The 27,308-nt window shown below is 38.8% G+C and overlaps 1 protein-coding gene across 2 annotated transcripts in view; it reads right to left on the bottom strand.

Moving 5' to 3' along the window:
- Window positions 1-3,008: 3,008 nt before the first annotated feature.
- Window positions 3,009-27,308, bottom strand: part of mapk8ip1b (mitogen-activated protein kinase 8 interacting protein 1b) — an 85,769-nt gene continuing 61,469 nt past the window's right edge. For both annotated transcript variants that reach the window (XM_036587203.1, XM_036587204.1), the window contains exons 4-12: window positions 21,343-21,424; window positions 18,080-19,024; window positions 9,482-9,557; window positions 8,422-8,594; window positions 7,861-7,964; window positions 7,559-7,675; window positions 6,679-6,749; window positions 6,481-6,579; window positions 3,009-3,953 (exon numbers count right to left, since the gene is read on the bottom strand). In XM_036587203.1, coding sequence (XP_036443096.1) covers window positions 3,881-3,953; window positions 6,481-6,579; window positions 6,679-6,749; window positions 7,559-7,675; window positions 7,861-7,964; window positions 8,422-8,594; window positions 9,482-9,557; window positions 18,080-19,024; window positions 21,343-21,424 — 1,740 coding nt within the window. In that variant the 3' untranslated portion in view covers window positions 3,009-3,880. The remainder of the gene's footprint in view (window positions 3,954-6,480; window positions 6,580-6,678; window positions 6,750-7,558; window positions 7,676-7,860; window positions 7,965-8,421; window positions 8,595-9,481; window positions 9,558-18,079; window positions 19,025-21,342; window positions 21,425-27,308) is intronic.

Raw genomic sequence — 27,308 nt, forward strand, 5'->3', positions numbered from 1 at the left:
AAACAAACAGTGACAGACTGCCATATTTTTCTGAGATGGATGTCTGAATATGGAATTTAGAGATTTTGAGATGTTCATGAAGGCAGCGTGAGGTTATGTTGTTCTGCAGAAGGACACCAGTGTGGAAAAACAAAAATCAAGCTGATGATGCTGTACAGCTGAGCTGCTTCAGTGGTCAATAATATGGCAGATATGTCAGTATATGATGTACAATAGAATGTGTCCCTTTTTATCTGATAATGATTTGTTGATCATAAGTTTATTAGTGTCCAATAAACACTGACTCTCAAAAGTCTGGGGACAACTAGCTTTTCCAAATAATAAATGATCATATTGTTGTCAGTTTGTAATGATTTAAAGGGCCTTGAATCCTTTGCCCTAAATTAGAAGGCATTTTTACATATTTTATCAATATTTAGAAGTTTATCGGGAACAATTAGAAGCTATTAAATAATAAATGATATCATGTAATTGCTTACTCACTGTAATTGTTTTCAACCCTTCTCAAATACAAAACTTAATTATGGTATATTAATTTTATTATATCTTCATTCTGGATATTTATTTTACAGAAGTTACAATTCACTTCCCAGTGCATGCAGTACTTATATGGAAGCTGCAAAAAATTTCCATATATCCACCTATTCAGCCTGCAGTTTAGCCCCGCCCAGTCATGCTGAAATGAAAATGAGTGTTATAGAATGGACCGTTTTTTGAATGAGCCAATTAGAACAGAGCTGATTTACATATATCAGTCTTAAAAACACATGAAGGAAAAGAGCCTGTTTAATCTTCAGCTTTTGGAAAATGGTTTTATAAAAATGATTGATGTTTTTTATTAAATAAAACCACAGAAATGTTGTAAAAGGACCTCAAAGGACAAAAAACAAAAAACAAAAAATTTAGGAGATCGGCTCTTTAATACATTAAATGCAGAGCTTTATTGGTGCTGATATTTTTCTTTGTGAAAAGTGCAAAAATGAAAGAATACCTGATAAAAGCTCTATACTCTTAAAAATGGTTCTTCAAGGGTTCTTTAGTAAAGAGAATGGTTCTGTTTAGAACACTACTTCTATATAGAACCATTTGCATGCTTAAATGGTTCTTTGCATGGTGAAATGGTTCTTCAGATTGATGGGGAAAAATATGCTGTATATGGTTCTGTATAGCACCAAAAAAGATTCAATATGTGCTTTTAACAATAGTTTAGAAATTATTTAGACCTCTTTGATGAAGCTGGGTGCTGAAGATAAATATACCTGAAGCTTAGCAAAGGGCTGCTTTATGATAAACTACAGCTTTACAGTGATTACTCTGCAAATTAAAGACAGGGTGAGGTGTCCCCAAACATTGGGCAGGCAGTGTATATAACGTGCAGGTCAGGTCGTTCAGAATGTTTTGGTGTGAAATGCTCCATTCTAGAGAAACCTACCGAGTCAAAATTGTTCACAGTGGTGGTGATAGGAACCAGACGTCCACCTCTAAAAGCTCCCTCACAGAAAGTTATTATAAAAAATGGTTAAGAATATACTGTCTGATGACTGAGACATTGGTTTATGATAGTTTTCAGAAGATTTTGGTGCTATTTTGTCTATATTTGTGTTGTAGTCATGGCAACCCCTGGTTCCTATCACCACCACTGTGAAGAAATCTGAACCATTCCATACCAAACCACTCTGAATGACATCTCAATGCAGAAATTTTAGAGTAGTCGGTGGTATTGTCTCCTAAGGGTCATCTGGCGGAATGCTTTGTGGTTGATGAAATGAATGTTTTCTGAAACGCTTTCCAAACTGACCAAGTTTTAATGCATCAGAATCCAGGAATCCAGCATTACAGGATTTACGGCTGGTTCAGTCCACAGTTCATAGAACAATACACTGTTACACATCATCATCATTAAGATGTTATAATCACCATGTAAGGATCAGAAATTAAAGCCAAGGAATCTCATCTGTCCTCTGGGAATATTCACACCACTGTAAACTCAGCCCCCTCCTCCTCACGGTGTGGTGAGCAGTGGTCAAATGAAAACGTTTCTAAATCAAAATAACAGCTGGAGTAAAGCTAGAAAAGGAGGCACTCTAGGAAAGACTCTGGTGACGGCTGTTTTGCTGCTGTGACTTTGTGCTTCCCAGGACAAAGTTAGTAACCTTCATGCAGGAACGCTTCTCCCCTCAGTCCCGTCACAGCTGAGCTCTGAAACCGCAGGATTTATCATCCACACAAAACCTCAGAAACGTGTGGAGCTGAGAACATGCACTGACGTTCAGAAGTCTGGAATCACTCATCCTAATAATTGCTATTTTATTCAAATATTGAATTGAAATATTCTAAAGTAGAAATCAGAAAGAAGATCTAGAATATTAATTTTACTATAACTTCATTCTGGATGGTAATTTTACAAGAACTTATTTCTCTATATTAATGTTATTAAAATGTCATTCTGAATATTAATTTTGTTAATAAATCTTTCTAGATGTTCTGCAGCATTCTCAGTCATGATAGAATCTTCAGCTCTGTTCATTATTCCAGACTCCTCTAATGTTTCTATATTTTTATTTACAGCTTAATGTTGATGAGCTAAAACCTGCATAGAGCAGCAGCATCACAGCAGAATCAATGCATCTGCAGCTAAAGTGGTTTCAAGTGATTCCAAACTTCTGTTCGTGTGACAGTGCAGACTGAAGCTGAAGAGCTGCCACTGCAGGACCGGGTCAGTCAAGTCCAGAACAGAACCGTTAGCCCTTACTGATCCTCTAACTGATCTTCTGTTATACAACTGAAAGGACATGCTTGCAAGTGTCTTGCTTTATAAGGTGAATAAACCTCCTGTTCACTGCCTATCAAAATCTGGGTGCAATTAGCTTTTCAAAATGTTTTAATACAAATTATTATGTATTTTTTGTCAGTTTTGCAGTAACCTATGTAACCCGTATATATATATATATATATATATATATATATATATATATACATAAGTTTAAGGTGTGTATATATATATGTGTATTGTTGCTGTCAAAACTAATGTCTCTCCCATTTTTGACCTTTTTCTTAAAATTATAATAATTATTGAACAATTATTGATAATATAATAATTTGAAAATGCCAGGAATTGATTACATTGTGTCAAAATTTTACCTTACATATAATACTTACAAATCAGTAACATAAACATGCTAATTTCTATTAAAAACATTTGGCTTGCTGTCCCCAACCTTTTACTTGGCAGTGTACATACAGGCTATCTGAGATTCCTCTACACTAGAATGACCAGGGCAGCACATATTAGGAGCTGAAAAGGGTGAAAATTAGACTGCAAGCTTAGCGCTGTAGTATCTAGAACACTGTGAGAGGGTGAGACACCAGATGAGGACGTGAGAAGGCTTCTGTGTTTTTAATCCAACCACACTGTTCAGTCTTAAGGAGCTCTTCTAGACGCAGGTGCTGCAGAATGATGGTATGCTTTATTTTACAGTGTAGGAATGTCTGGATTTTCCGCTCACCAACAATATTCCATCAGTGACTGGCCTTTTTAGTCCAAATACATTTGACACTTTCTGTAGCCTCCTTAATAGAGTAAAGGAGCCAGTGCTGTAAAACTCCAGCTGCTGGCCTGCTTTGAAGATACTGAACCTTCTTCTCCAGTATATCAGCAGATCTCGATGGCCAGTTCAGTGTTCTCCAACAGTTCACATTAAGGTCCCTTTTCTGTCTTTTTGCTCCAGAACATTCACAACGCAGCGATGTCTTCATCTCTGTTTCTTTTTAGTCTGATATATTAGTGTTTGGATTATGTTTATGCTCGTCCGTCATGCAACATATTTATATTACATATTGCTGTACATCTGTACACGGCCACTATAGGGCAGGATGGGGGTTATTCCAGATAAATGTCCTCCGTAGGGCACGAGAACTCCACAAACTCTTTATAATACATCTGGAACGCTTTCCTATGAGAGAAGAGAACAACAAACAGTAAGCAAAGACTCTCTTGCCTGCATTACAGAACTTTTTTAACATGAACAAGTATACACACTTAAAAAAGATGGTTCTTTGGTAAAGGCAATGGTTCTATTTAGGAACATGCTCTCTACATAGAACCATTTGCATGCTTAAATGGTTCTTTGCATGGTGAAATCATTCTTCACATTGATGGAGAATGTGTTTTGTATGGTTCTATACAGAACCTTTTTGAAAAGGGTTCTATATAGCACCAAAAAGGTTCTTCTTGTTACAAGCTTGACATTGTAACAATAGCAGAACTCTTTGGAGCTACATAGAACCACATACAACACATTCTCCATCAAACCATTTCACTATGCAAAGAACTATTTCCGTACAGAGGTCAGGGTTCTAAATACTAAAGTTCTTTACTAAAGAACACTTGATCTTTTTCAATTGTAGCAATGATGAAGCACAGTCTGTTATACACTTTCAGTGGACGGTTCTGTAGAGAACCATTTTTTAAATGAGATGTATGAGTGTGGAGAACCTTTCTGAAGTTTAAAGAACTAATGTGAAGGTTCTAGCAAGACCCTTAAGTCAGCATAGAACTTCATAGAATCATTATGTGAAGATGCTTTAAACACCACACTCACAAATTTCCTTTACCAACATGGTTAAGGAAACAAAAAATGGTTCCTCTCTACAGTCCCTCAAAAACCTTGCCGTTAAAGGAATGTTTCATTAGTTTCTGGTTTAAAATGAAAGGAATAATTCAATAATTTGGCAAAAATGTTCAAAAATGTACACAATTTTCTTTACTCTTTAAATACCTTAAATACTCAGCAGTCTTCAAGACGACTGCTACTGTGTTTAGCTATGCAAATGTACTTTAGTCCATGTTTACATATAACAGTGTGTGATACAGTGTCAGAAACCACATAATCAAGTCTATTAGAAGTTACTTAAAAGGCCCATATTATAGAAAAGTAATAAACCTAATATGTAAAAATAGTTACATTTTCACTACTCAGTCCATACAGTCTATATACAGAAACTAAGCTGCAAAAACAGTGTGTTTTGAATTCACTGTCTCTGTGAAGTCACAAAAACCAGCCCACTTACATATATTCACTGACTCAGTCTATAGCAGTTTAGCTCTGCCCATTTACTCTTAAGTTATAAGAAGTGTTTCTGTTCTGAGTGCTCTTTAAATGAGGCAGCCAGTCTAAAGAGCTCATTTACATATATTAGTCTTAAAGGCACATTAACAAAAACAGCCTTGTAAGAGATAATGAGAGGTTGGAAATGGTCATGTAAAAATTAATTGTGACCTATTTTTATTCATAATACCACATAAATGTTAAAATGGACTTCCGAAGATAAAATAAAATACAAGAACACTGTAGCATGTGGGCTACATACAGTTTGAGGGAAGTGTGCACGATGCTAACTGGCATACACAAACTTCCAAAGCTAGTTAGCTACATTAGCCTCGTAGCTCCAGCGCTAAAACTAAAGAAGCAAACTTCAGACACCAAACACATCTTGGTGGATAGACTACATTTAGGGTACCTTTCATTTCTCACTGAAAACAGTTCTATATAGAACCATGAACACTCAAAGAATCATTTGCATGATTAAAGGGTTCTTTGCATTCTTTTTGAAAAGGGTTCTATGTAGCAAAAGGGTTCTTCTATTGTATTCAAGCTTTACATCATAACAATAGAAGAACGCTTTTGGGTGCTATACAGAACCCTTTTCAAACAGGTTCTACATACAACACATTCTCCATCAATCTGAAGAACACTTTCAAGACGCAAAGAACTCTTTAATCATGCATAGGGTTCTTTGAGTGTTCATCGTTCTTCATAGAACCATTTTCTTTACTAAAGAACCCTTAAAGAACCATCTTTCTCAAGAGTGCAGTTTGTATCATTTGTCTCAGTAACGCATAAAAATTCTTTTTTTCAGGTTGTTCTGGCTGCTGCATTTGTGCAGATCTCCACAATGGGGGGCTTTTCCTGCTCACTGCGTAAACAGCATGCACCAACATTATTGCTACTGAGTGCTGATTGGTTATCATTACTGATACTTAGTGCTGATTGGTTAGCGTTTCTGCTACTGAGTGCTGATTGGCTAGCGAGCGGAGCAGCTCATGGGCTGTTCGCGCTCACTGACATCATGAACGTACATGGGGAGATATTTTAAACTCCTATAACTCTAGGTCAAAATGCTCTTAAAAATATAACAGCAGTGTAAAAATTATGCTATTCAGTGTTCAGGAAATTAATGTATTTCTTTATATTAAAATGTTTAAGCATTTATAAACTATGATTATACTCAAATGCTCCAAATTAACCTATTCATTTTGGACTCACTCGGGAGCACCCTCTAGCTTTTGAGAAACTCAAGATCTCTGACGGGACTTTCTCTGCAAACAGACTCCATGCTGAGCTTCACAAGCTTTCCCATAGTTATTTTAACCAGGAGATAACCACAGCAGAAGAAATGCCACTCGCTCTCTTTACTCACCCTACAGCTTCAGTAAGGTGCTTTGTGGAGTTCTCTGAGACAAAGACATGGCAGGCGAATCTTTGATCTGTTGGGTGTTTTGTGATGAAGCCAAAGTATCTGTGGAGAGATGAGAGGTTTATTCACTCTGTTCATCTTTGGTGTTTGTGGGTGTAAAAAGCTGATTCAGCTGACGGACATCAGGCATCTTTCACTTACTTGCTGTTTTTGGGATGGTAGCCGCAAAAGGAGATGTTTTTCAGCTGGAAGAAGTGACTACACTGGCTGCTCTGTGAATAGACACAAAGAAAAGTCTGATTTAAGCACCTGTTAGCACATATTTGCAGGTTCAGACTGGCACGTACGTCCAGTGCTGTTGCTACTAGACAAGGGGACACTGATTCAGTTGCATATCAGCGACACTGATCAATCATACAGAATTCTAACGTAACCTTAATACCTCTTATGACCTCTCTTTCTACATGTTGTAGATTGTTGAAATAATAATAGTAAATAATAAAATGTGACCGTTATTTTTGAGATCATTAAAAATAGTGAAATACCCTGCCTTTTGTCTAGCACACTAAAAAGCTTTATTTTAAATATGCAATATTTTAAAGCACTGAAACTTCAGCATGGCCCATGCAACTGAATGTGAACAAGTTTTAAATGGTTTCAGTCTAAGACTTTAACATAATAATGATATGACTTCGCAAAACAAATCAGCCACTAGAGGGCAACATAGCTACTGAAATCCTGCCTGACAGGTTAAAGGGGAACTCCACCATTTTTCTAACTTTCTGCATAATTCAGTGTGTGAGATGGAAACAGAGTGATTCAGAGTGGTTTGGTGTGAAATGGTTCAGATTTCTTTACAGTGGTGGTGACAGGAACCAGGGGTCACTATGACTACAACACTCTGCTAAATTAACTTGAAGTTGCCAACCAAAATGGTGGCAACGTGACTGTGACGTCATTCCAAGACTATCAATGGTGGAATTACTTTCATGCAGATAAATGCAGCTTAGACCTGGAGTTGCTATTATGGGCATGACACCAACTTCAGAGCTCTATGATTCAAGAAAGGGGGAAGTCGTACTCTGTCGTAAGCGGAAAAATCATCCTGTACCACCAGCTTCACTCCTTTCATGTTGATCTCCAGGATACAGGACGAGGGGGGGTTATACTGCAGAGTCATTCTTCTATTAGTGGCAATCTGGGGGGCAAACACAAACACACTTCCTTTAGGAATACAGAGAGAGGTTTATTCATATTTTTACATAGAATTTTATTCATCACAACTTTTAAACCCACAGTAGGCATTCTGGCACTGATTCTTCTGCTGGATATTTCCTGCTTCTTAAAAAAAAAAACATCTTTCCCTCTGAGCTCTGTACGAACCTTCTGCATGGCTGCACACAGCACATCGTTTCCTTTGTGATAGGGCACCTGAACAGAGCCAAGGAATTTCAGTCTGTAACTCTCCAGCCAGTCCTCACTTCTCACTACAGAAAACAGAGAGATTACAGTTATGAAATACACCTTAATTTACACCACAGTGTTAACACAAGGCTTATTATTTAGTTATTTATTCATTGACTACTATAAATGATTCAGTGTCTACTATGAATTATTCAGTAGCTACTATGAATTATTCAGTATCTACTGTTTTATTCAGTATCTACTATGAATTATTAAGTATCTCCTATGAATTATTCAGTATTCACTGTGAATTATTCAGCATCTACTATGAATTATTCAGTACGTACTATGAATTATTCAGTATCTACTATAAATTATTCAGCATCTACTACTGTTGTGTTTGTAGAGAAGGTGCAGTTTGAGGATGTTAACTGTGTTGAATGAGGCATGTTGTGGTCACACTGAGAATGACTCCTAATACATGTCGATGTTTATTGTGAATGAACTTGAACTTGATTCTGATATCTCTATGTTAGCCACCTTTAATCTGCTCTGGCTCCTTGGTGACCTCGATGGCGTAGTACGCAGGGAATATTCCTCGCGCGCCCGTCCGCATGTTATAGCCTTCATACCAATAATCCTCTGCCTGAACCTCCACCAGCAGGGGGTCGTCCACCTCCAGCTCCAGCTCGTCCTCATGCCGAGGAACAAATCTATAACCAGGACAGGAGAGCAGACAGGCAAGCGTTAGTCACATCACGCATGAATCACACAACTCGACTCCGACTTACAACTCCACTCAATACTAGCTGATAGCATCAGAGCCGTTAATAAAGAGATACAGCAGAAATTAAATCATCCTAAATGTACTCGCTTAAAAATATGGTTCTTCAAGAGTTCCTTAGTAAAGACAATGGTTCTGTATTGAAGCATCAACACTCAAAGAACAATTTGCACGCTTAAATGGTTCTTTTTTATGGTGAAATAGTTCTCCAGATTGATGGAGAATGTGTTGTATATGGTTCTATATAGAACCTTTTTGAAAACGGTTCTATATAGCACCAAAAAGATTCTTCTATTGTATACAAGCTTGACATTGTAACAATAGCAGAACCCTTTTTGGTGCTATATAGAACTATATACAACACATTTTCCATTCATCTGAAGAACGATTCAGCTTGCAAAGAACGCTTTAATCATGCAAATAGTTTGTCGAGTGTTTATGGTTTATATACAGCCATTGTCTTTACTAAGGAACCTCTAAAGAATCATTGTTTTTTAAGAGTGTAGTGTGCAGCACTAATGCGACTAGGATATTTTGCCACAGCACCAAAGCTACAACTTACTCTTTTTAAAATATCATGTTGTTCTGTTGAGTGTAGCCTTACGCTATAGCTTAGGAATGTGTTTATGTAGTTCTTCTTGTGACATGTTGAATGTAATTTAAACAATGCGGGGGTATGAAGTAACAGTATAAATACTTTGTAACTGTACTTAAGTCAAATTTTTAAGTATCTGTACTTTACTTGACATTAACATTATTTACCCCTAATTTCACGGTTGCATAAATCTAATCAACACTTTATAATGAATACCTCACCTGTATACAGCTCTGTGACTCTGATCTCTCTCTTCTCCATTTATAACACAGGAGAACAAACCGAACGACTCTGCACCTACAACGAGTAAAAAAGAAGGACGAGCTTAATAGAAGAATGACAAACCTCAGCAGCAGATCACTTTTAGTAACATACAAACATACACATGGAAAATACAGACTGTTCTATTAATGTTTTCTTTGCATTTACACTTCATTTAAATGGCCCATTATCATGGAAAAACACACTGACTGTAATCTGTAACCTTTGTTACCTAAATTCCGTTCACTCTCCAGTCAGTACAGTCCAAATATGAAATCTAAGCTGCAAAAACAGCCTTTTTTTAATTCATTGCTTTTATGATGTCACACCACTTATGAGTTCATTGGAAAAGTTCAAAATACAAGAAAGATGTAGGATTTACCCCTATGTCTATAATGCTCTTAATCATTATCTTTTGTGACTATGAATGTTCCCATCTCTGACTATTCTGATTTTCCAGTCTTGTCAATGGTTTGACATAAGCCAAGTTTTATTCTTCATTTTATTACTGTTTTTTTGCACCGTGCCTCAAAGGTTGCAGTTTTGGAGGACGGAAGAGCCTATACAGGAATTGTGCGTTTGTGCTTGTGGGACAAACTGCACGTACAGTTAACGTAGTGTTCATTCAAACTTTTACACTAGCCCACATAGACTTTACATACAGACTCACATACATAACAGCCGGATAAATATACACATGGCAACCATCTGGGATATCATAGCAATGGCCTAACAACACCTTAGCAACCACCTGGTATAATCCTGCAACAGCTTAGCAACACCTTAGCAATCACCTTGGACACCACTGCAATGACCAAGAAACACCTTCAGCAACCATCCAGCATTCCATAACTACAGTGTAGCAACACACCAGCAACCACCTGGGATAACTGCGCAACAGCCTAGCAGCACCTTAGCAAATACTTTGGACACCACTGCAATGGCCAAGCAACACCTTCAGCAACCATCCAGCATTCCATAACTACAGTGTAACAACACACTAGCAACCACCTGGGATAACTGTCCAACAGCCTAGCAGCACCTTAGCAAATACTTTGGACACCGTTGCAACGGCCAAGCAACACCACCTAGCATTTCATAGCAACAGCCTAGCAACAACCTAGCAACCACCTGGGAAAACACTGCAACAGCCTAGCAACACCCTAGCAACCACCTGGGAAAACAATGTAACAGCCTAGAAACACCTTAGTGACTACCTGCGAAACTACAGAACTGGCCTTAATGCACCTTAGCAAACACCAGAGACAACAGCAACGGCCTAGCAAAACATCAGCAATCACCTGGGATACTAAAGCAACGGCCCAGAAGTACCTTAGCAACCACTTAGGATAGCCTAGCAACACCTTAGCAACCATCAGGGTTACCATAGCAACAGTTTAGCTACACCATAGCAACTACCTTGGATAACACAGCAATGACCTTGCAACCCTGCTAGAAAGAACAGCACAGATCAGCATGGATTCCATGCTGGTCTAAGCTGATTTATGCTGGTCCAGTGCTGGTTTAGCAGTGGTGGTTGACCAGCACACCAGCATCCAAAACACAACATGTGCTGGTTTTGCTGGTCACCAACCATGCTGGTACATCCTGGTTTTTCTAGCAGGGAACACCTCAGCACTACATTGGATAATACAGCCTAGCAACACCTCAGCAACCAACACAGATACCATAACAACAGCCTTGAAATATCTTAGCAACCATTTGGATTACAAAGCAACTTGGTTCACAAATTTCCCCCTTCTAGTTATTTTTATAGCTTTTGTGCAATTAACATATAAAACACACAAATGATATGAAAGTGGGTTAGGATACGTTATCTCAAACAGCAGCCCTCCCTGAAGGTGCCTGCTTCAATTTCAAAAGCTTTTATCTCATTGAAAACCCAATGAAATAAAGATTACCAACAAAACTCCCAAATAATAGTAAAACACTCAACATTCATCTGATGCTTAACTATTTTCTGCCATGAGGCAAGTTTGCGACGTAGCAATAAGGGCTAAGAAGAAACTCATTATTGCTTCATGTCAATAAAAAGGATGAATATAAGTGATAGCACTCTAATTGGAATGTGTTTAGAGTTTAGGCCTGAGCCAGAGGCTGAATTTGCAGTAATTCTGTTGAATCCACTGCATACAACTGGGACTGCAGCAGTAATCTGATACCAAGTCTTCTGCAAAGCGGCTTAGAGTGAATGAAGAGATACTGAAATGTCACAGTTGGCTTCCGTGTGAGCATCTAATCCCAATAAAGGTCCAAAAAGACAGGCATTATGACCTCCAGCTTATCTCTGGGCTTCAAGGGAATTTACTCCCATGAAACTGTGACATGAGAGTTCTGAAGTCAGTTTTGCAAGAGGAGACAGTGTCAGTCATTTTGTTCTTAAACCGATAGCTCATAAAGTTATTTGCAGTGTTTTGATGACGTCACACAATCATGCTGCCACCATTTTGGTAGGCAACTTAGTTCATTTAATTTGGCAGCATTGTCACGGTTTATAAAATAATAAAGCCATTTCTGATCCAGCATAGACAGTAAAACATTTTTTTTTGGGAGGGACTCAAATATTAAAGCTTATAAATCAATATATTAGGATTATGTTCATAGTATTCGAATACATCATTAAGAAGACCACATCGCCATGTTGGTAGGTGAGCTGTAACTCTGACTGTGCTCTGATAGAGCTCATCTCATCACCTTTACTGGAGATACAGCCCTGCAGGTGGATAAACACCAAGCAAAATACACCAGAATGACCATGAAAAAGATTTAAATACATGTAGACATTTTAGCTGCATCTCCAGAAAACACTACGAGAAGAGTAGCTAGACTGGTGGACTGGATCAGTATAGCCTGCGAATCTCCATAGTTCAGAACACACACACATCTTCTAAGTCGCTTATCCTTCTGGGTCACGGGGGGAGAGTTCTGAACATTACAGGGTTATTTTAAACTAATAAACTAATAAAAGTGGCTACCAAAGCTGCAAAAGCTCTTAAATAATAAACTCATACACAGATATAAAGCTGAAGTCAAATTCTTATTCAGTAGCTTCTCATTTGAATTTTCCGTTCCACCTTATACGATGCTTCAGTCACACTGAGGCGCCTTAAACGTACAATGAATTTCGAAAGTTGGTAAATACAAAGCTAACATCGACTTACCTCAATAAATACATCAATTTACCCCCAAAAAATGCATTAATTTAACTCAATAAATGCTCCTTAATGAACAAACACCTAAAATTTTCTCTTGGAGGTGTTTAATGAGCAGCTAACAAGCAGCACAGCAGCAGCTGTTGAACGTGTCTCACTGGCTGATCTAACGCCGCATCCCAAACCACACACTTCTGTATTTCACCTACTACACTAATGAGTGCACTTCTAATGGTGTATGTGCTATTTTTTGCATATTATTTAGTGAGCTAGTATGCGTTTTGGAACACAAAATAATAACGCAGCGGTAAATATCAGCTGTGTAGATTTTAGCTTTCATTTGTCATCATTACAACCACAAATCAAAAGAAATCAAATCAGTAAACTCAAATACACTGGTTAATGTTCTTTAAAATTTTTGAAAGTGATTAAAAACGTGTTTTACTGCCTTTGCTGGGTCAGTTATGGCTTTGTTTTCTCATTACAAACAGCCTCAGCACTGCCGAATGAACCTGAAGTTGGCAACCAAAATGGTGGCAAACTCCACAGAATCAGTGTATTGCCATGATATTATTTAATTTGTTGCTGTAGTGAAAGCAGAAATCTAAATTCCCACTGCATTATTAATGGTGCGTCCCAAACTGCATACTAGCACACTAAATAGTATGTAAAAACAGTGCAGTAGCATTAGAAGTGCACTCATTAGTGTAGTACGTGAAGTACAGTAGTGTGTGGTTAGATCAGCCAGTGAGACACATTCAACAGTCCAGCAGCTCCAGTATCTGATTATAGCTCTGCTGTGCTGCTCGTTAAACATCACTGAGTGAAAGTTTAAAGACTCAGGGAGCCTAAATCTGTGTTTTCTCTCTAATTAAGTTAATCTTGTTCTTGCAGGCAAACAGTAAACAGAAGCTGGCGAATAAGACAGCGACTCCAGCCTAACTGTGTTTATTGTTTAAGAGCTTTGGCAGTTTTGGTAGCCGTGTCTATTCGTTTTTTTTGTAAAATCCTGAGAGGTGAGCAGGTTATACAAATCCAGTACACCAATCAGGCTACACATGCGGAAAAAATTATATTCCAAATGTATTTATCAAATATATTTTTGGAATGTATGAAAGTAGCCAAAAGATGTATTTGTTAAATATATTCTTTAAATGCATTCATTTGTATTTGTTATTATATTTGTTCAGTTGTGTAAAGTTGTAATAAAGGTTACAGATGTAACTAAATGGTACTGACTTCTGTGATCTGCATTGTACTTGACATTAACCATGTACGTATGCAGTAAGACACTCACACACAATGTATTTCAAATAAATATATCAAATCATAACTGCATTTTCAAAGAGTATCAATACCTTGATAAATACATTTACATACATTTATTTTTGTATGGTACATTTCTATGTGTAACATTTCCCCATACATTTTAAAATAAATGTATTATAATTATATTTGGTTAATATGGCAATATTTCAACACAGATTGCAAAGTATTTGAAATGTATTTCAAATATGCAAAAATACATGTCCATATATTTTTTTCCATAGAGGTAATCTTGTCCTTGTAGTGTTTTCTGGAGACGCATCTAAAGTGTCCACATATTTTTTCATCATTTTCGTGGTCATTTTGGTCTATTTTGCTTCGTTTCCATCCACTTGCAGGGCTATATCTGCAGTGACGCCAGAGAACTTGTAGAGAGGAGAATTATCACTCTGTAATGTCTTGCGGATTTTTCAGACGCTAGGGGGCGCTCCCGAGTGAGTCCAAAATGAATGGGTTAAGATGGAGCATTTGAGTATAATCATGGTTTATAAATCCTTAAACATTTTAATGTAAAACAATACATTCATTTCCTGAACACTAAATAGCATAAAACATTAAAATAGTGCTGTTATATTTTTAAGAGCTTTAAAACTCAATTTATAGGAGTTTAAAACAGCGCCTCAAGTACATTCATTACGTCTGTGAGCACGAACAGCCAATAAGCTGCCCCGCTCACCAACCAGTCAGCACTCACTAACAGTAATGTTAGTAAGTTTTCTTTTATTTTTTTAGTGAAATACATCCTTCTACATTCTAAAATTAAAGGAAAGTTCTGGGCAAGCGATCAGAAACTAATTTGACTTATCGTTTTTAGCCGTTTAGCTCCATTTACTCTCATTCACTGAGGACTCGCTCACGGGCGCCCTCGGGCGTATAGCAGTACTGTTTTTGATATAACGGGGAAATAGGAAGTGGCCAGGCTCCTCATATACCAGGTCTGGTAATGATGATGAGGCAAGCTCTATCAGAGCACAGGGTTACAGCTCTCCTTTCAACATGGTGCCACTGTTAATGACGCAATCAAATACTATGAATAGCTAACCAAACATCAAATTTCCATCTCCATCCCACTCAACCCAAATATACTCGATCAGCCAAGTCATGCATGTTGTCTGAAGTTTACTTCTTTAGTTTTAGCACTGGAGTGACAAGTCTAAATCCAAAAGTGGCAAAAGTGTGGCGCAGAACTAAAAAACACCTTTAGTCCATGTTCACAGACAACAGTGATTCATACAGTGTCAGAACACCACACGGTTTGAGGCAAACGTGTAAGGATTTAGGCATGCAGTTAGCACCATGCTAATTGCTGGTAGACATTGATTACTGGTTGGCAACATTAGCCTCCTAGCTCTGGTGCTAAAACTAAAGAAGCAAAGATAGATACCAAACATGTCTTGGCTGAACGGCTCCAGTTTGGGTAAAAGGGGGGAAAATGGGTCAATCTGATTCGTTTTGAGGACTCATCAATTTTCCAGCTTTTCTTGTTAAATTTCAGTTTTAGACCTGACATCATATAAGACTCTTGCTTAAATACAATGAACCAGAGTTTACCATCTGAGCCATTTCAGTAGTAAGTATGCTGGACTGGCAGACCCCTCACAGTCATTTCAAGGGGCAGCACTAAAAAGTAAATCATTAAATTGTTACGCACTGCTGAGTCTCATTATGCTGCATGACTTTAACTAGCTCTTTAAGCCAACGTTACTGTACCTCAAAAGCAATAAAAAAAAAACAGTAGTTTTCAGTAAATCAGGTTCAAATCAAAGCAGATTTAAACTTCTGAGCCAGATTAATGCCTCATAATTCATAACATTTTTCTGTTCTTTTTTTTATAATCAGCAAATCACCAGCTGCCTTTTACACTGTGTGAATATTTTATGATGAATGGACCATTTCCCATAATCTGGAATAAAATCTTGTTGGTGCCAGCACCCCTAAGGGATTTTTGTAGTATGTTAGTGCTAAGCTAATAACAGTGCACAAGAACATTTTCTGGCCGTTCTAGATTAAACGCAAATATTCAAGGCTTGTAAAATACCTTCCCTATGTTTTATTTAAAGCTTGTAACAGACTTTAATATATAATATAAAATATATTTGAATATTAATAAATTCAATATTTAATATATTTTAAGCTTGTAACAGACTTTAATATCTATTTGAACTTGAATGTAGCACCACCGCTCTAACTTATGACAAACCTAGTTAGACTATAAATCGTATTCACAGTCAGTTATCTAGAACTTTGGGCAAGACAAAAGTGATGTTTTTTTCCATTGTTCCACTCACTGTAAATCAGAGCATGGTTAGTTTATTCTGTTATTTCCTAATTTTGTTGGTAGTTAATCTAATGTGTAAGTCCTACAGTCCAGCTCCTTAAGTCCTAACCAATGGGAGAGCAGCCCAACTGTATCTGCCTAGATACCACAGAGAAAACAATCCTGATTGGATGATTTTCTATTTGGCAGTTGAAGAATTTCACCCTTTTAATTCCAAACAAAAGTTAACAGTAAAATAAGAGTATTAGTATGATACTTTCAGTGTGTAAATACAAGCATGATGATTCTGTTAAAAAGTGAACACCGATTGGGCATAACATTATGACCACCTCCTTGTTTCTATGCTCATTGTCCAATTTATCAGCTCCACTTACTATATAGGTGCACTTTGTAGTTCTACAATTACAGACTGTAGTCCATCTGTTTCTCTGCATACTTTGTTAGCCCCCTTTTACCCTGTTTTTCAGTGGTCAGGACCTCCATGGACCCTCAGCTCCACTTACTATATAGATGCACTTTGCACTTATATAGGTGCTATATAGGTACTGTCTACTGTCTATTTTGTACTGTCTATTTTGTTCCAAGTTGCACCGTGTTCCTTGGATGAATAGAATTTCACTCCACTGTGTACTTGTACACAGATGGAACGACAATAAAAGCCTCTTGACTTGACTTGATTTGACTCTTGACTTTGTAGTTCTACATTTACAGACTGTAGTCCATCTGTTTCTCTGCATACTTTATTAGCCCCCTTTTACCCTGTTCTTCAGTGGTCAGGACCCCCATGGACCCTCACAGAGCAGGTACTATTTGGGCGGTGGATCATTCTCAGCATTGCAGTAACACCACACGTGGTGGTGGTGTGTTAGTGTGTGTTGTGCTGGTACGAGTGGATCAGACACAGCAGTGCTGCTGGAGTTTTTAAACACTGTGTCCACTCACTGTCAACTCTATTAGATACTCCTGCCTTGTCAGTCCACCTTGTAGATGTAAAATCAGAGACGATAGCTGATCTGCTGCTGCACAGTTTGTGTTGGTCATCCTCTAGTCCTTCATCAGTGGTCACAGGACGCTGTTGGCTGGATATTTTTGGTTGGTGGACTATTCTCAGTCCAGCAGTGACACTGAGGTGTTTAAAAACTCCAGCAGCACTGCTGTGTCTGATCCACTCAGACCAGCACAATACACACTAACACACCACCACCATGTCAGTGTTACTGCAGTGCTGAGAATGATCCACCACCCAAACAGTACCTGCTCTGTGAGGGTCCATGGAGGTCCTGACCACTGAAGAACAGGGTAAAAAGGGGCTAACAAAGTATGCAGAGAAACAGATGGACTACAGTCTGTAATTGTAGAACTACAAAGTGCACCTATATAGTAAGTGGAGCTGATAAAATGGACAATGAGCATAGAAACAAGGAGGTGGTCATAATGTTATGCCTGATCGGTGTATGTATTTTATGTATGTCACAGAAATCATTAGGCCTTCACTGAAGAATTAGAATGCCCTGAGGGTTCCACACTGATGGCTAGCTTATATGCAAGCATGCAGGTATATGTGATCCATTAACACATGCCTGGATTAGCTCCAATTCTGATCTACATAGATCGGATTAGGACATGCCTACTGGTTAAAAATGTTTTCTCATTCTCTGCAATGTTACCATTTAGGAAATACAAGGTTTTGTTATGACAGCCATGTTGATCTGTTACTGAGTGAATATAGCATTAGCTTCAATACTAATTTAATCCCATAATCAGTAAGCAATGGCACCTACTGGAAGAGCGTGAGCGTCCATTCATGAAGACGTTAAGGAACTTTCTGGAAAATGGTATGTCCGCCTCGGGGGTGGAGTCTTCTGAGAGACAGGCAGTGGCTTCCCGCCTGACTCCGCCCACTCCTGCCCCTACCTCCTCCTCTTCGTCCTCCTCAAACTCCTCCCCGAGCGGCGATTCGTACGGCGACGAAACGCAGTTGTCGTAAACCGTGGCCGAATCGCTGTCGTCGCTGTAACCATGGTAACACTGTCTCAAACTGACCAGCTCCAGCTGAGCGTCCTCGTCCACCACTAGTGTGTATTTGACCGAGTCATATGATAGCCCACTAGCCTCAGAGCTGCTCATGGAAGTCCGGCAAATTCCGGAGTCTCTGTAGCTCTGGGCACGAGCTTCTCCTGCACCTCCGTCTCCATAGCTAAGGTCACTGAGGTCAAGTTCCTTTGTTCCTCTGCTAGTCGTTCTGCTGCTGAGGTCCAGGGCTGCAGAGGCTGCTATGCAAGAGGCGTAAGAAGGAGGAGGCATCTCTTCCTCTACCTCACTGATGGCTGGATTTAACTGTTCGTACAACGGGGGCTGGTAAGGAGGTGGACCCTCGTTGTCTGAGCTAACTGACATGTGGCTAGTCTGAGCTAGCATCAGTCTGTCTGGCTCTAGAGCCTCAGAGCTTCGCTGGACCGGGGTCAGGTAAATCTCCTCCGTCGGTTCCAGATGTACGTCCGTATGGTAACGAATCCGATCCCGATGCCCTGCCTCACCTCCACCTGGAGGGGCCTTGGAGGGTGGGGCTGGAGGTGGAGCCACTGGTGGGGCAGGGGCGTGGCTCTGTTTGGAAGAGGCGGGGCGTTTGACAGGTGCGTCTGTAGAAGTACCGCGGTCTTTGGTGTGGGTCTGGAGTTTATCCTCGTCACTCAGGCAGATGTGCTCATGAGGAGGGGTCAGTTCACCTAAATAAACACAGACATACGCAAAGACATAAACGTAAATGACGTGTCAAACGCGTCATACATTAAACTTACAGCATTTGGCACAGAAGTACTTGTTTTCCTCATTGGAAAACCTGGAAAACAAGTGCAAATAGGCTAAAAGATCCTTATAAAATACACAGAGATTACACAGAGATTCTGTCCATCTATCTATTTATCTGTCTATTCATCCATCCATCCATTCATCTACCTATTCTTTCATCCATCCATCTATTCTTTCATCCAGCAATCTATCCTTCCATCTGTCGATCAACCAATCTGTTTATTTACCTACCTGCCTCTCTGTAAACCTATTCATCCATCTATCTGTTCATTTATCCATCCATCCATCTATTCATCCCAGCCATTTATTAATCCATCCATCTATTTATCTTTCCATCCATCTATTTGTCTGTCTGTCTATCCATTCATTCATCCATCCATCAACCCACACAAATGTCCATTTATCCATCCATCCATCCAAGTTTATAATCTCCATTAATGGCACAACAATTCTCCTCCTTAACTAAATGAATGAATGTCTGTGTTATAAGGCAGTATTCACAACATGAGTCTAGCACGGATTATCTTACAGCACTATCAGTCAATTACACTATTACACTACTAATAACACACTACACTCACACAACAACACGCCATCACTATCCAGTGAGAGTTCTCAGAATGACTGTCAGTGAGACTCAATACAATCATAACAGACACATTTACTCACATTTTCAGCACACTGAACTACAGTAAGAAGGTTCAGACACAGTGAAGGTAAAAATTAGACTCACGCTGATTCTGTCCTGCCTCTCTTAACAAAACAGAGTCACTGAGTCACCGGACAGTAAAATCACTGAGGCAGCGAATCCTCTGTACTGATCAACGGGATTATCCTGACCCTTACATTCCACAGAGACTGGAAAACGGAAGAACTTTCTCTCTTTCTGTCCATCAGTATCGTCCATCAGCACTCAGAGTTTGCAGGTGTTACACTCATTACAGTGACAGACAGGTGTTACTGTCTGGGCAGAAAACAGCTGGCTAATAAATCCTCTGTAGACTGACCAGTCTTCAGCTATTGTCACCAGCCGGTCTGGCGAGGCTCATGCAGATGGTTTTTGTAAGCGAGTGAAACAGTGCTGATTCACCAGCCGAGCACGGCCGGACTTCTATTGTCCTCAAACACAACAGGACGAGAGAAAGTTCAGCCAGAGCCGAGTCCAGCTCACACACCAAATCCCTCAGTAAATCACTCACTGACTGGACATTATTCAACATTCACCACAAATATAAAAACAACAATAGAGTTTTATTTTGTTACTCTTTAAGACAGTTATTAACCTGCAAAAGAAACTAAAAATATTGATATTAGGCAACCTTTGTGGCCCTACAGCAGACAGAATATTTAATCCAGTATCTACCTTGAATTATTCAGTATCTACTATGAATTATATAGTATGGACTATGAATTATTCAGGACGTTTTATGAATAATTCAGTCTCCACTATGAATTATTTAGTATCTACTATGAATGTTTCAGTATCTTCTATGAATTATTCCTGATCGATTATAAATTATTCAGCATCTACTTTGAATTATTTGGTATTTACTATGAATTATTCAGTATCTACTATAAATTATTCAGCATCTACTATGTATTATTCTGTATCTACTATGAATTATACAGTATCCACTATGAACTATTCAGTATCTATTATTAATTATTCAGTAACTACTATGAATTATGCAGTTCCTATTAAAAATTATTCAGTATCTTCTCTGATTTTTCAGTATCTCCTATGAATTAGTCAGTAAATACTATGAATTATTCAGTATCTACTATGAAATATTCAGTATGTTCTCTGATTATACAGTATCTACTATAAATTATTATGAGTTTAAGGGGATAAACAGCATTCAGATGTGTCATATAGGGTAGAAATAACACATAGTAACAGACACAAACTCCTGTGATGACCTGTAGATGAAACAATACAAACTACATCACAAAAGTGAACAAAACCACAATGAATCCTGGGAAGCTCTAACCCCCTCACTACAATATCACACTTTTGACAGCTGTGTCTCCCAGAATTTTTTACAGTAATCTGTTGTATTTAAGGAATACAGGAGATTACAGCAGTGTTTCTGCTGTGAGTTTACATCTTTACAGTGTGCATCTACACAGTATATAGACAGTGGCACAGCCATCTAAACGAATAAACACCACATCTCTAGCTGAGTCTCAGCACTAAAAGCAGTGAGAGAGGAGAGTCTGAAGTGATGAGACTCACCTGTTTTCAGAGGAGAGGATGAGCGAGAGACTTTCTCCTGCCAGCTATACTTCTTCCCAAAAGAGTTATTATTCAGCGTGTCCTGCAGATCAGAGAGAGAGAAAGAGAGAGACAAAAGGAGAGACAAAGAAAAGAGAAGATAGAAACGGAGAGGGGGCAAAAGAAAAAGAGAGAGAAAAGAAGAGGAGAGAGAGAATTGAGATGACGAAAATGAGTGAAAAATGAGCACTTAAAGAGCAAGAAATTAGAGATTTTGGTTAAACTCAGGACTCTGGACTGAAACTGGGCCATATGTATGCTCTGTGCTGGAGGCCTTTGTCTCTTTGGCTGTGTGAACAGCATTTAAAAGGAATTGGACTCTCTCTCTCACACACACACACTCACTCTCTCTCACCCCACCCCCCCTTTGTACCCACAACAGAGGGGGAATTGTTGACTCGTTTGGCCCACACAGGCCCACACTGCAACCTGCCACCCCAATGCCTCATTCACTTTGGCCTTCAGCCACCACAAACACCCCCCACCTCCCCACCCACCACCCCACAGCCCCAATGAACCCTTAGCAGTGACTACGACACAAATATGACCATTTTATTTACTATCCAAGACCACCAGTGAACCTACACGTGTCTTCTGAGTTTTATATGGAATGTTGATGATGGGAAACTAGTGGAAAATCTGAAATAGTAAGTTTTCTTTGGGGACTTTTTTGCCTCACAACACCCTGCATGTATCCCTCCACCATAAACATTATAAAAACATATAAGTTTAAGCCCAAAATCTTCTCAAAACTACCATAAATCAATGCCTCAGACATCAGGCAGTGAATTCATAACCATTTCATGTAATAACTTTCTGTGAGGGAGCTTTAAAATGTGGACAACTGGTTCCTATCATCACCACTGTGAACAATTCTGACTCAGTAAGTTACTCTAGAACAGAGCATTTCATACCAAATAACTCTGAATGTACTTAAGTCTAAACTGTTTAATAATGCAGAAACTTTGAAAAAATTGGTGGAATTAGCCTGTAAGGTTAAGGTTGGGTGTGCTGCTCTCTCTGCCTCTGAGCTGACTCACTCTCATTGGTGCCAACACTGACAGAGATGGCGGTCCATCCCCATGGCAACAGTATCTATGACGTTGAAAAGTGAATGGTGTGGGTGTGTGACAACGAGGCGGCCGTAGCGTCATCTCTCTCTCTCACACACACACACACACACACACACACACACACCACACATACACAGCATTACAGGTGTGCTACACCCTTAAAACGTGGCTCTTTAAGGGTTCTTTAGTAAAAGCTGTGGTTATAGCCTATATAGAACCATAACAACTTAAAGAATCATCTGAATGCGTAAATGTTTCTTCTCTATGATGGAAAACCTGTTGCAGGAGTAGATATGTGCCTGTTGCCTTTGACCACGTTTCTTATTATGGTCACTAAAAGTGCGAAACCTGTGGTCACTTGCCTTTTTTGCTGCATACGTTTTCACTTTTAACCTCCACGGAACTACCAGCATCTCCAGACTTGAATTCAACGCTCCTATAACTTCAGAATAACTCAGGAACTTTGCATTGTTTTCTGTGTGATTTCTAAATAATAAGCGTCTATTTTTAGTTATTCAGAGTAGTTCGAAGTGAAACTTCACTCAGAATTGATATGCTTAGTAAATATTAGTAAGAGAAAAGTACAAAAGTGTTCGCTTCTAAACGTAATAAAGTGTCAAAAATAAAAGTACTGAGATACAGAATATCGGCTATCTGATCCAAAATACTCCGCACAACGTTACAGCATTTCCTTTAATTCTGAAAGCTTGTTCTGAAGGGACCCAGTCACAGCAAGCTACAACTGCTTGTATTTAAGGGTGGGATTTAGGGAAGGGTTTGCTATGACTGGTTTGATTTATTTGTGTAAGAATATCATATTTGTTTCATATTTTATGGAAAATCTAGTTTCTACTTCAGAGTATCTTGCAGTAAAAAGTAAAATGAAATGTAGGTGGTAAAAGTCTCAAACAATAGAAACAGACATTTTAACATTATACATGCAGCTTGGGACTGAAAACATTTGCATTCACTTCATGCTCTGTCCAAAACTTTTCTGAATAATTAAAAGGCACAACTTATTTGTTTATTTTACTCCAAAATATACATGGCTTTTTCAGATACTCAAAGTAAGCTACACAAATACTGAGATGAGTTTGGATATTCATGTATTGAAGTATTCTAAGCCCATCCCTACGAAATAATGGATCAGATAGTCTATATTAGGTTTTATTAGCAATAAAATAAAACTTTTACTCAGATACTTACACTAAAATTGTCTTGCCACAGCTCATTAATTGGATATTATTGCAGAAAAATGCAGCAGTATTTTTGTTATATCTGTATTTTTGGGAACATATTTACATCAGCAATCTAGTTATGCCAACCACCACTAACAGAAACTGCTGCACTGAGTGACATTAGCACACAGTTCAACAGAAACCCTTATGAAACAGCAGCGAATCTGAGCTGTGGACACATAGAGAGTTAATCCCATGTAGTGTGAGCTCTAACGCAGATTAGGGATTAGACTATAGGACCAGGCCTATCTGAAGATAGACACAAACACACACACACACACACACACACACACACACACACACACACATGCAAATTAAGTACTGTAATCTCAGATTATAACTTTATATCCTTAAGTAAAATCTTATAATCCACAATGCTATAGACTGGACTACAGGCTGGCCTAAATTTCCAATGAACTGAGAGCTGCACTGTAGACATTTCAGTATTTGATTGACATTACAGTTGTCACCACACCCATATTGTTGACATACCACTGGTCAGTGCGGTGATGACAGTGATGCTCGGAGAGCTACTGCTTGAACAGCGTGCTGCATGCTTCATGCCCAGATAGCAAGCATATATCGGTCTGCTGTCTTGATAGATTGGCACCCCACTGACCATTTGCCACTGCTGGTCCACCCTCAGCCCACCTAAATTACTGTCCTGCGAACAAGGTCTAACTAGTTTTTAATCTCCTCATACAGAGTTTAAATGCACACAGCCTTTTATTTTGGAAAATAAACTTAGACAAATATTACAAACAATTGAGAGAAAATAACGACGAGTTCTAATATAAAGTGATTTTGTTGAAAATGTTGTAGCTGACTCTAAATTAAATTTATTTTCTACATTATTTTACAGAGGATAACAAAAGAAATGAGTAAATTGGACTGTAAAGTAGGATTTTGTCTAACCCTGATAGCAAAAGGATAGTGGACCATTATTAGCCTGCTGATGGCAAAGCTGGTGGTCCACTGGCATTTTGTTCAGCGTTTCCCAGGCAGTCTACTGGTGTTTAAGCAGAGTGTTAGACAAAATTCCACTTATCATCACTCATTTTCCACTCACAGTGCAATTTACTTATTTTTTCCTTCCATCCTTTCTTTAGTTATACTTTGTAAATTAGTATAAACAAAAGTTTCTGTGCCTTTAAAATCTGTATGGGGAGATTAAAAACTGGTTAGAGCTTGTATACAGGACAATAATTTGGGTGGTCCGAGGGTGGACCAGCAGTGGTAACCAGTCAGTGGGGTGTCAACCTTATCAAGCCAGGGTACCAATATATGCATGCTATCTGCTTAACCACTGGTAGGCCGCCCAGAAAACACTAAGCAAAAAGCCAGTGGGTCATCAGATTTTAGATCAGCAGGCCAACAGTGGCCCACTATCCTCTTGCTGTCTGGGCGGCTGTAATAACAGCAACAAAAAACTAAATGCTGTGAGCTTTTGTAGCGGCCCGACGTCATGAGGAGAAAGAGGCTGAAGACTTGAGCCAGCCATAAAGAAATCTTTGAAAAGCAAGAATAAAATCATTTTCAAGTTCTCTATTGACAACTGACACTAATTAATGACTAACTTTCGCTTTATCTAGACATCGAATGAAGTTAACACCAGAACCCAGAGGAAAAAATGTCTCAGAGAAATAAGGCAGATCACAATAAGTTCTAATGAAGGATCACTGATTTCTGAATTGTTTCTCCTGAATTTCCTCAGGAGAAAAGAGGAGATCAGCATCAGCATATCACTGTGAGACGTTTTGGTGAAGAAGGAGAAAAGTGTGACAGAGCTGTATAAGAAAATGATGAGATCTTACACTTTTAGTGTAAGTCAGATACAAAAGAGTTGATCCATTTGTGTGTCAGTATTTCGAGCAAAGTGAGAGAATCTGAGGGTTACATGTCTAGGAGAATTCCTTCCACAGACGGAATAAATGATTCTAGCGATTTGTGTGCTTATAGCTCCTGTGATGTGTACACTGATGCAGTATTTAAGGTGATTAATAAATGTCTGGATATGTTATTAAGCAATGATGAATAATCAGGACTCAAAGATAACATATCAATTTAGTATGGATCAACATCTCTGATCAAACTGACTCTTGACTTGGAAGCACAGTATGCTCATACACATTATGCTGATGGAATGTCACCATATGGTGGCGGGATGCTTTTTCCGGATTTTACAAATATATTTTATATTTATATGTTAACTATGCACCAACACGCTAGCCACAAGCTAATATGTTAGCTTTGAGGTACTGTGGTACCCACAAGCAATATGAGCTAACAGGCTAGTCACAAGCTAATATGTTAGCCCCAACCTAATGCACCAGCCCCAAGCGAATACATTGGCTCCACGCTAACATGCTACTCATCAGCTAATATGTTAGCGTCAAATTAACACACTACATCTGTTAGCTGACGTAACAGAACTGGCGGTTGGCGATTTACTCTGAGTGCATTCAGCTGTCCAATGATGTTGCGTTAGCACCAGTTGGAAAAGATGTTGTGGCTTTACAGGTCTCAGAGAAAGCCTGTGTTTGCGGTATTGTGTGACTGGGGAGTCCTAACAACTAAATTGGGCAGAAAATTAGGGAGAAAAACCTTAACACGCTAGCCACAAGCTAATACAGTAGCCCTAAATTAACATGCCACCCACGGGCTAATGTTAGCCCCAAGCTAATGTGCTAGCCAGCAAATCACGGTAGTAATAAACACTTAAGGACAATGCTTTCTCTCCCTGTTTCCAATTCTAAGATAAATAGAAGGCAGTTTTTAAGAGAGAGAGGGTCTGCCATCAAGGTCAGCTTGCTTCTTCAATTTTTGTATTACACCACATGCAATATAAACAGGATTGTAAGAGGATAGAGGGCCACTGTTGGCCTGCTGATGGCAAAGCTGTCGACCACTGGCTTTTTGCATAGCGTTTTCAGGTTTAAGCACAGTTTTAGAAAAAAGTCACTTTTCAGTGCTCATTTTACACAAAATAATTTTAGCAGCAATATTCTAAATAATGGCGTTTACACCGCTGTAGCCAATCTAGCACAGTATCATTTTCAACTACATCGTTTTATATTAGGCCTAGTCATTATTTTTTTCCCAAAATAAAAGTCTAGGTGCAATGAAAATCTAGTTAGACCTCGTATGCTGGATAATAATCTGGGTGGTCCATGGGTGGACCAGAAGTGGCATACAGTCAGCAGGGTGCTGACCTTATCAAGCCAGCAGACCAATAAATGTTTGCTGTCTGGGTATTAAAATGTGCAATTTATTTGTTCCAGTCTGTTGAATGTACTGTTCAACATCAGATCAAAAGCTTTGTTTTAAACGATACAATACAATGCAACCCTACTGTTACACGTCTTGTATCTAATATGAACCTAATGTTCTGTAATTAATTCTGTAGTTATGAGACAGTGCACTCACATACAGACCCTTACAGTTTAACTGGTTAAACTGAGCATGAGTGCTCTCATCTTCATCATCAGATCCTTTTCATCAAGTCCTTTTATCCACAGATAACAGCTAAAGCTGTTTGCTCACACTATATCCCCTCAGTTCCCAATTTGAAGTTAAACTAGATTCCTATTAGAGAATCTCCAGTGCCTAAATGTTA

This window comes from Colossoma macropomum, unplaced genomic scaffold, assembly GCF_904425465.1.
Source record: "Colossoma macropomum unplaced genomic scaffold, Colossoma_macropomum, whole genome shotgun sequence".
Lineage (NCBI taxonomy): Eukaryota > Metazoa > Chordata > Actinopteri > Characiformes > Serrasalmidae > Colossoma > Colossoma macropomum.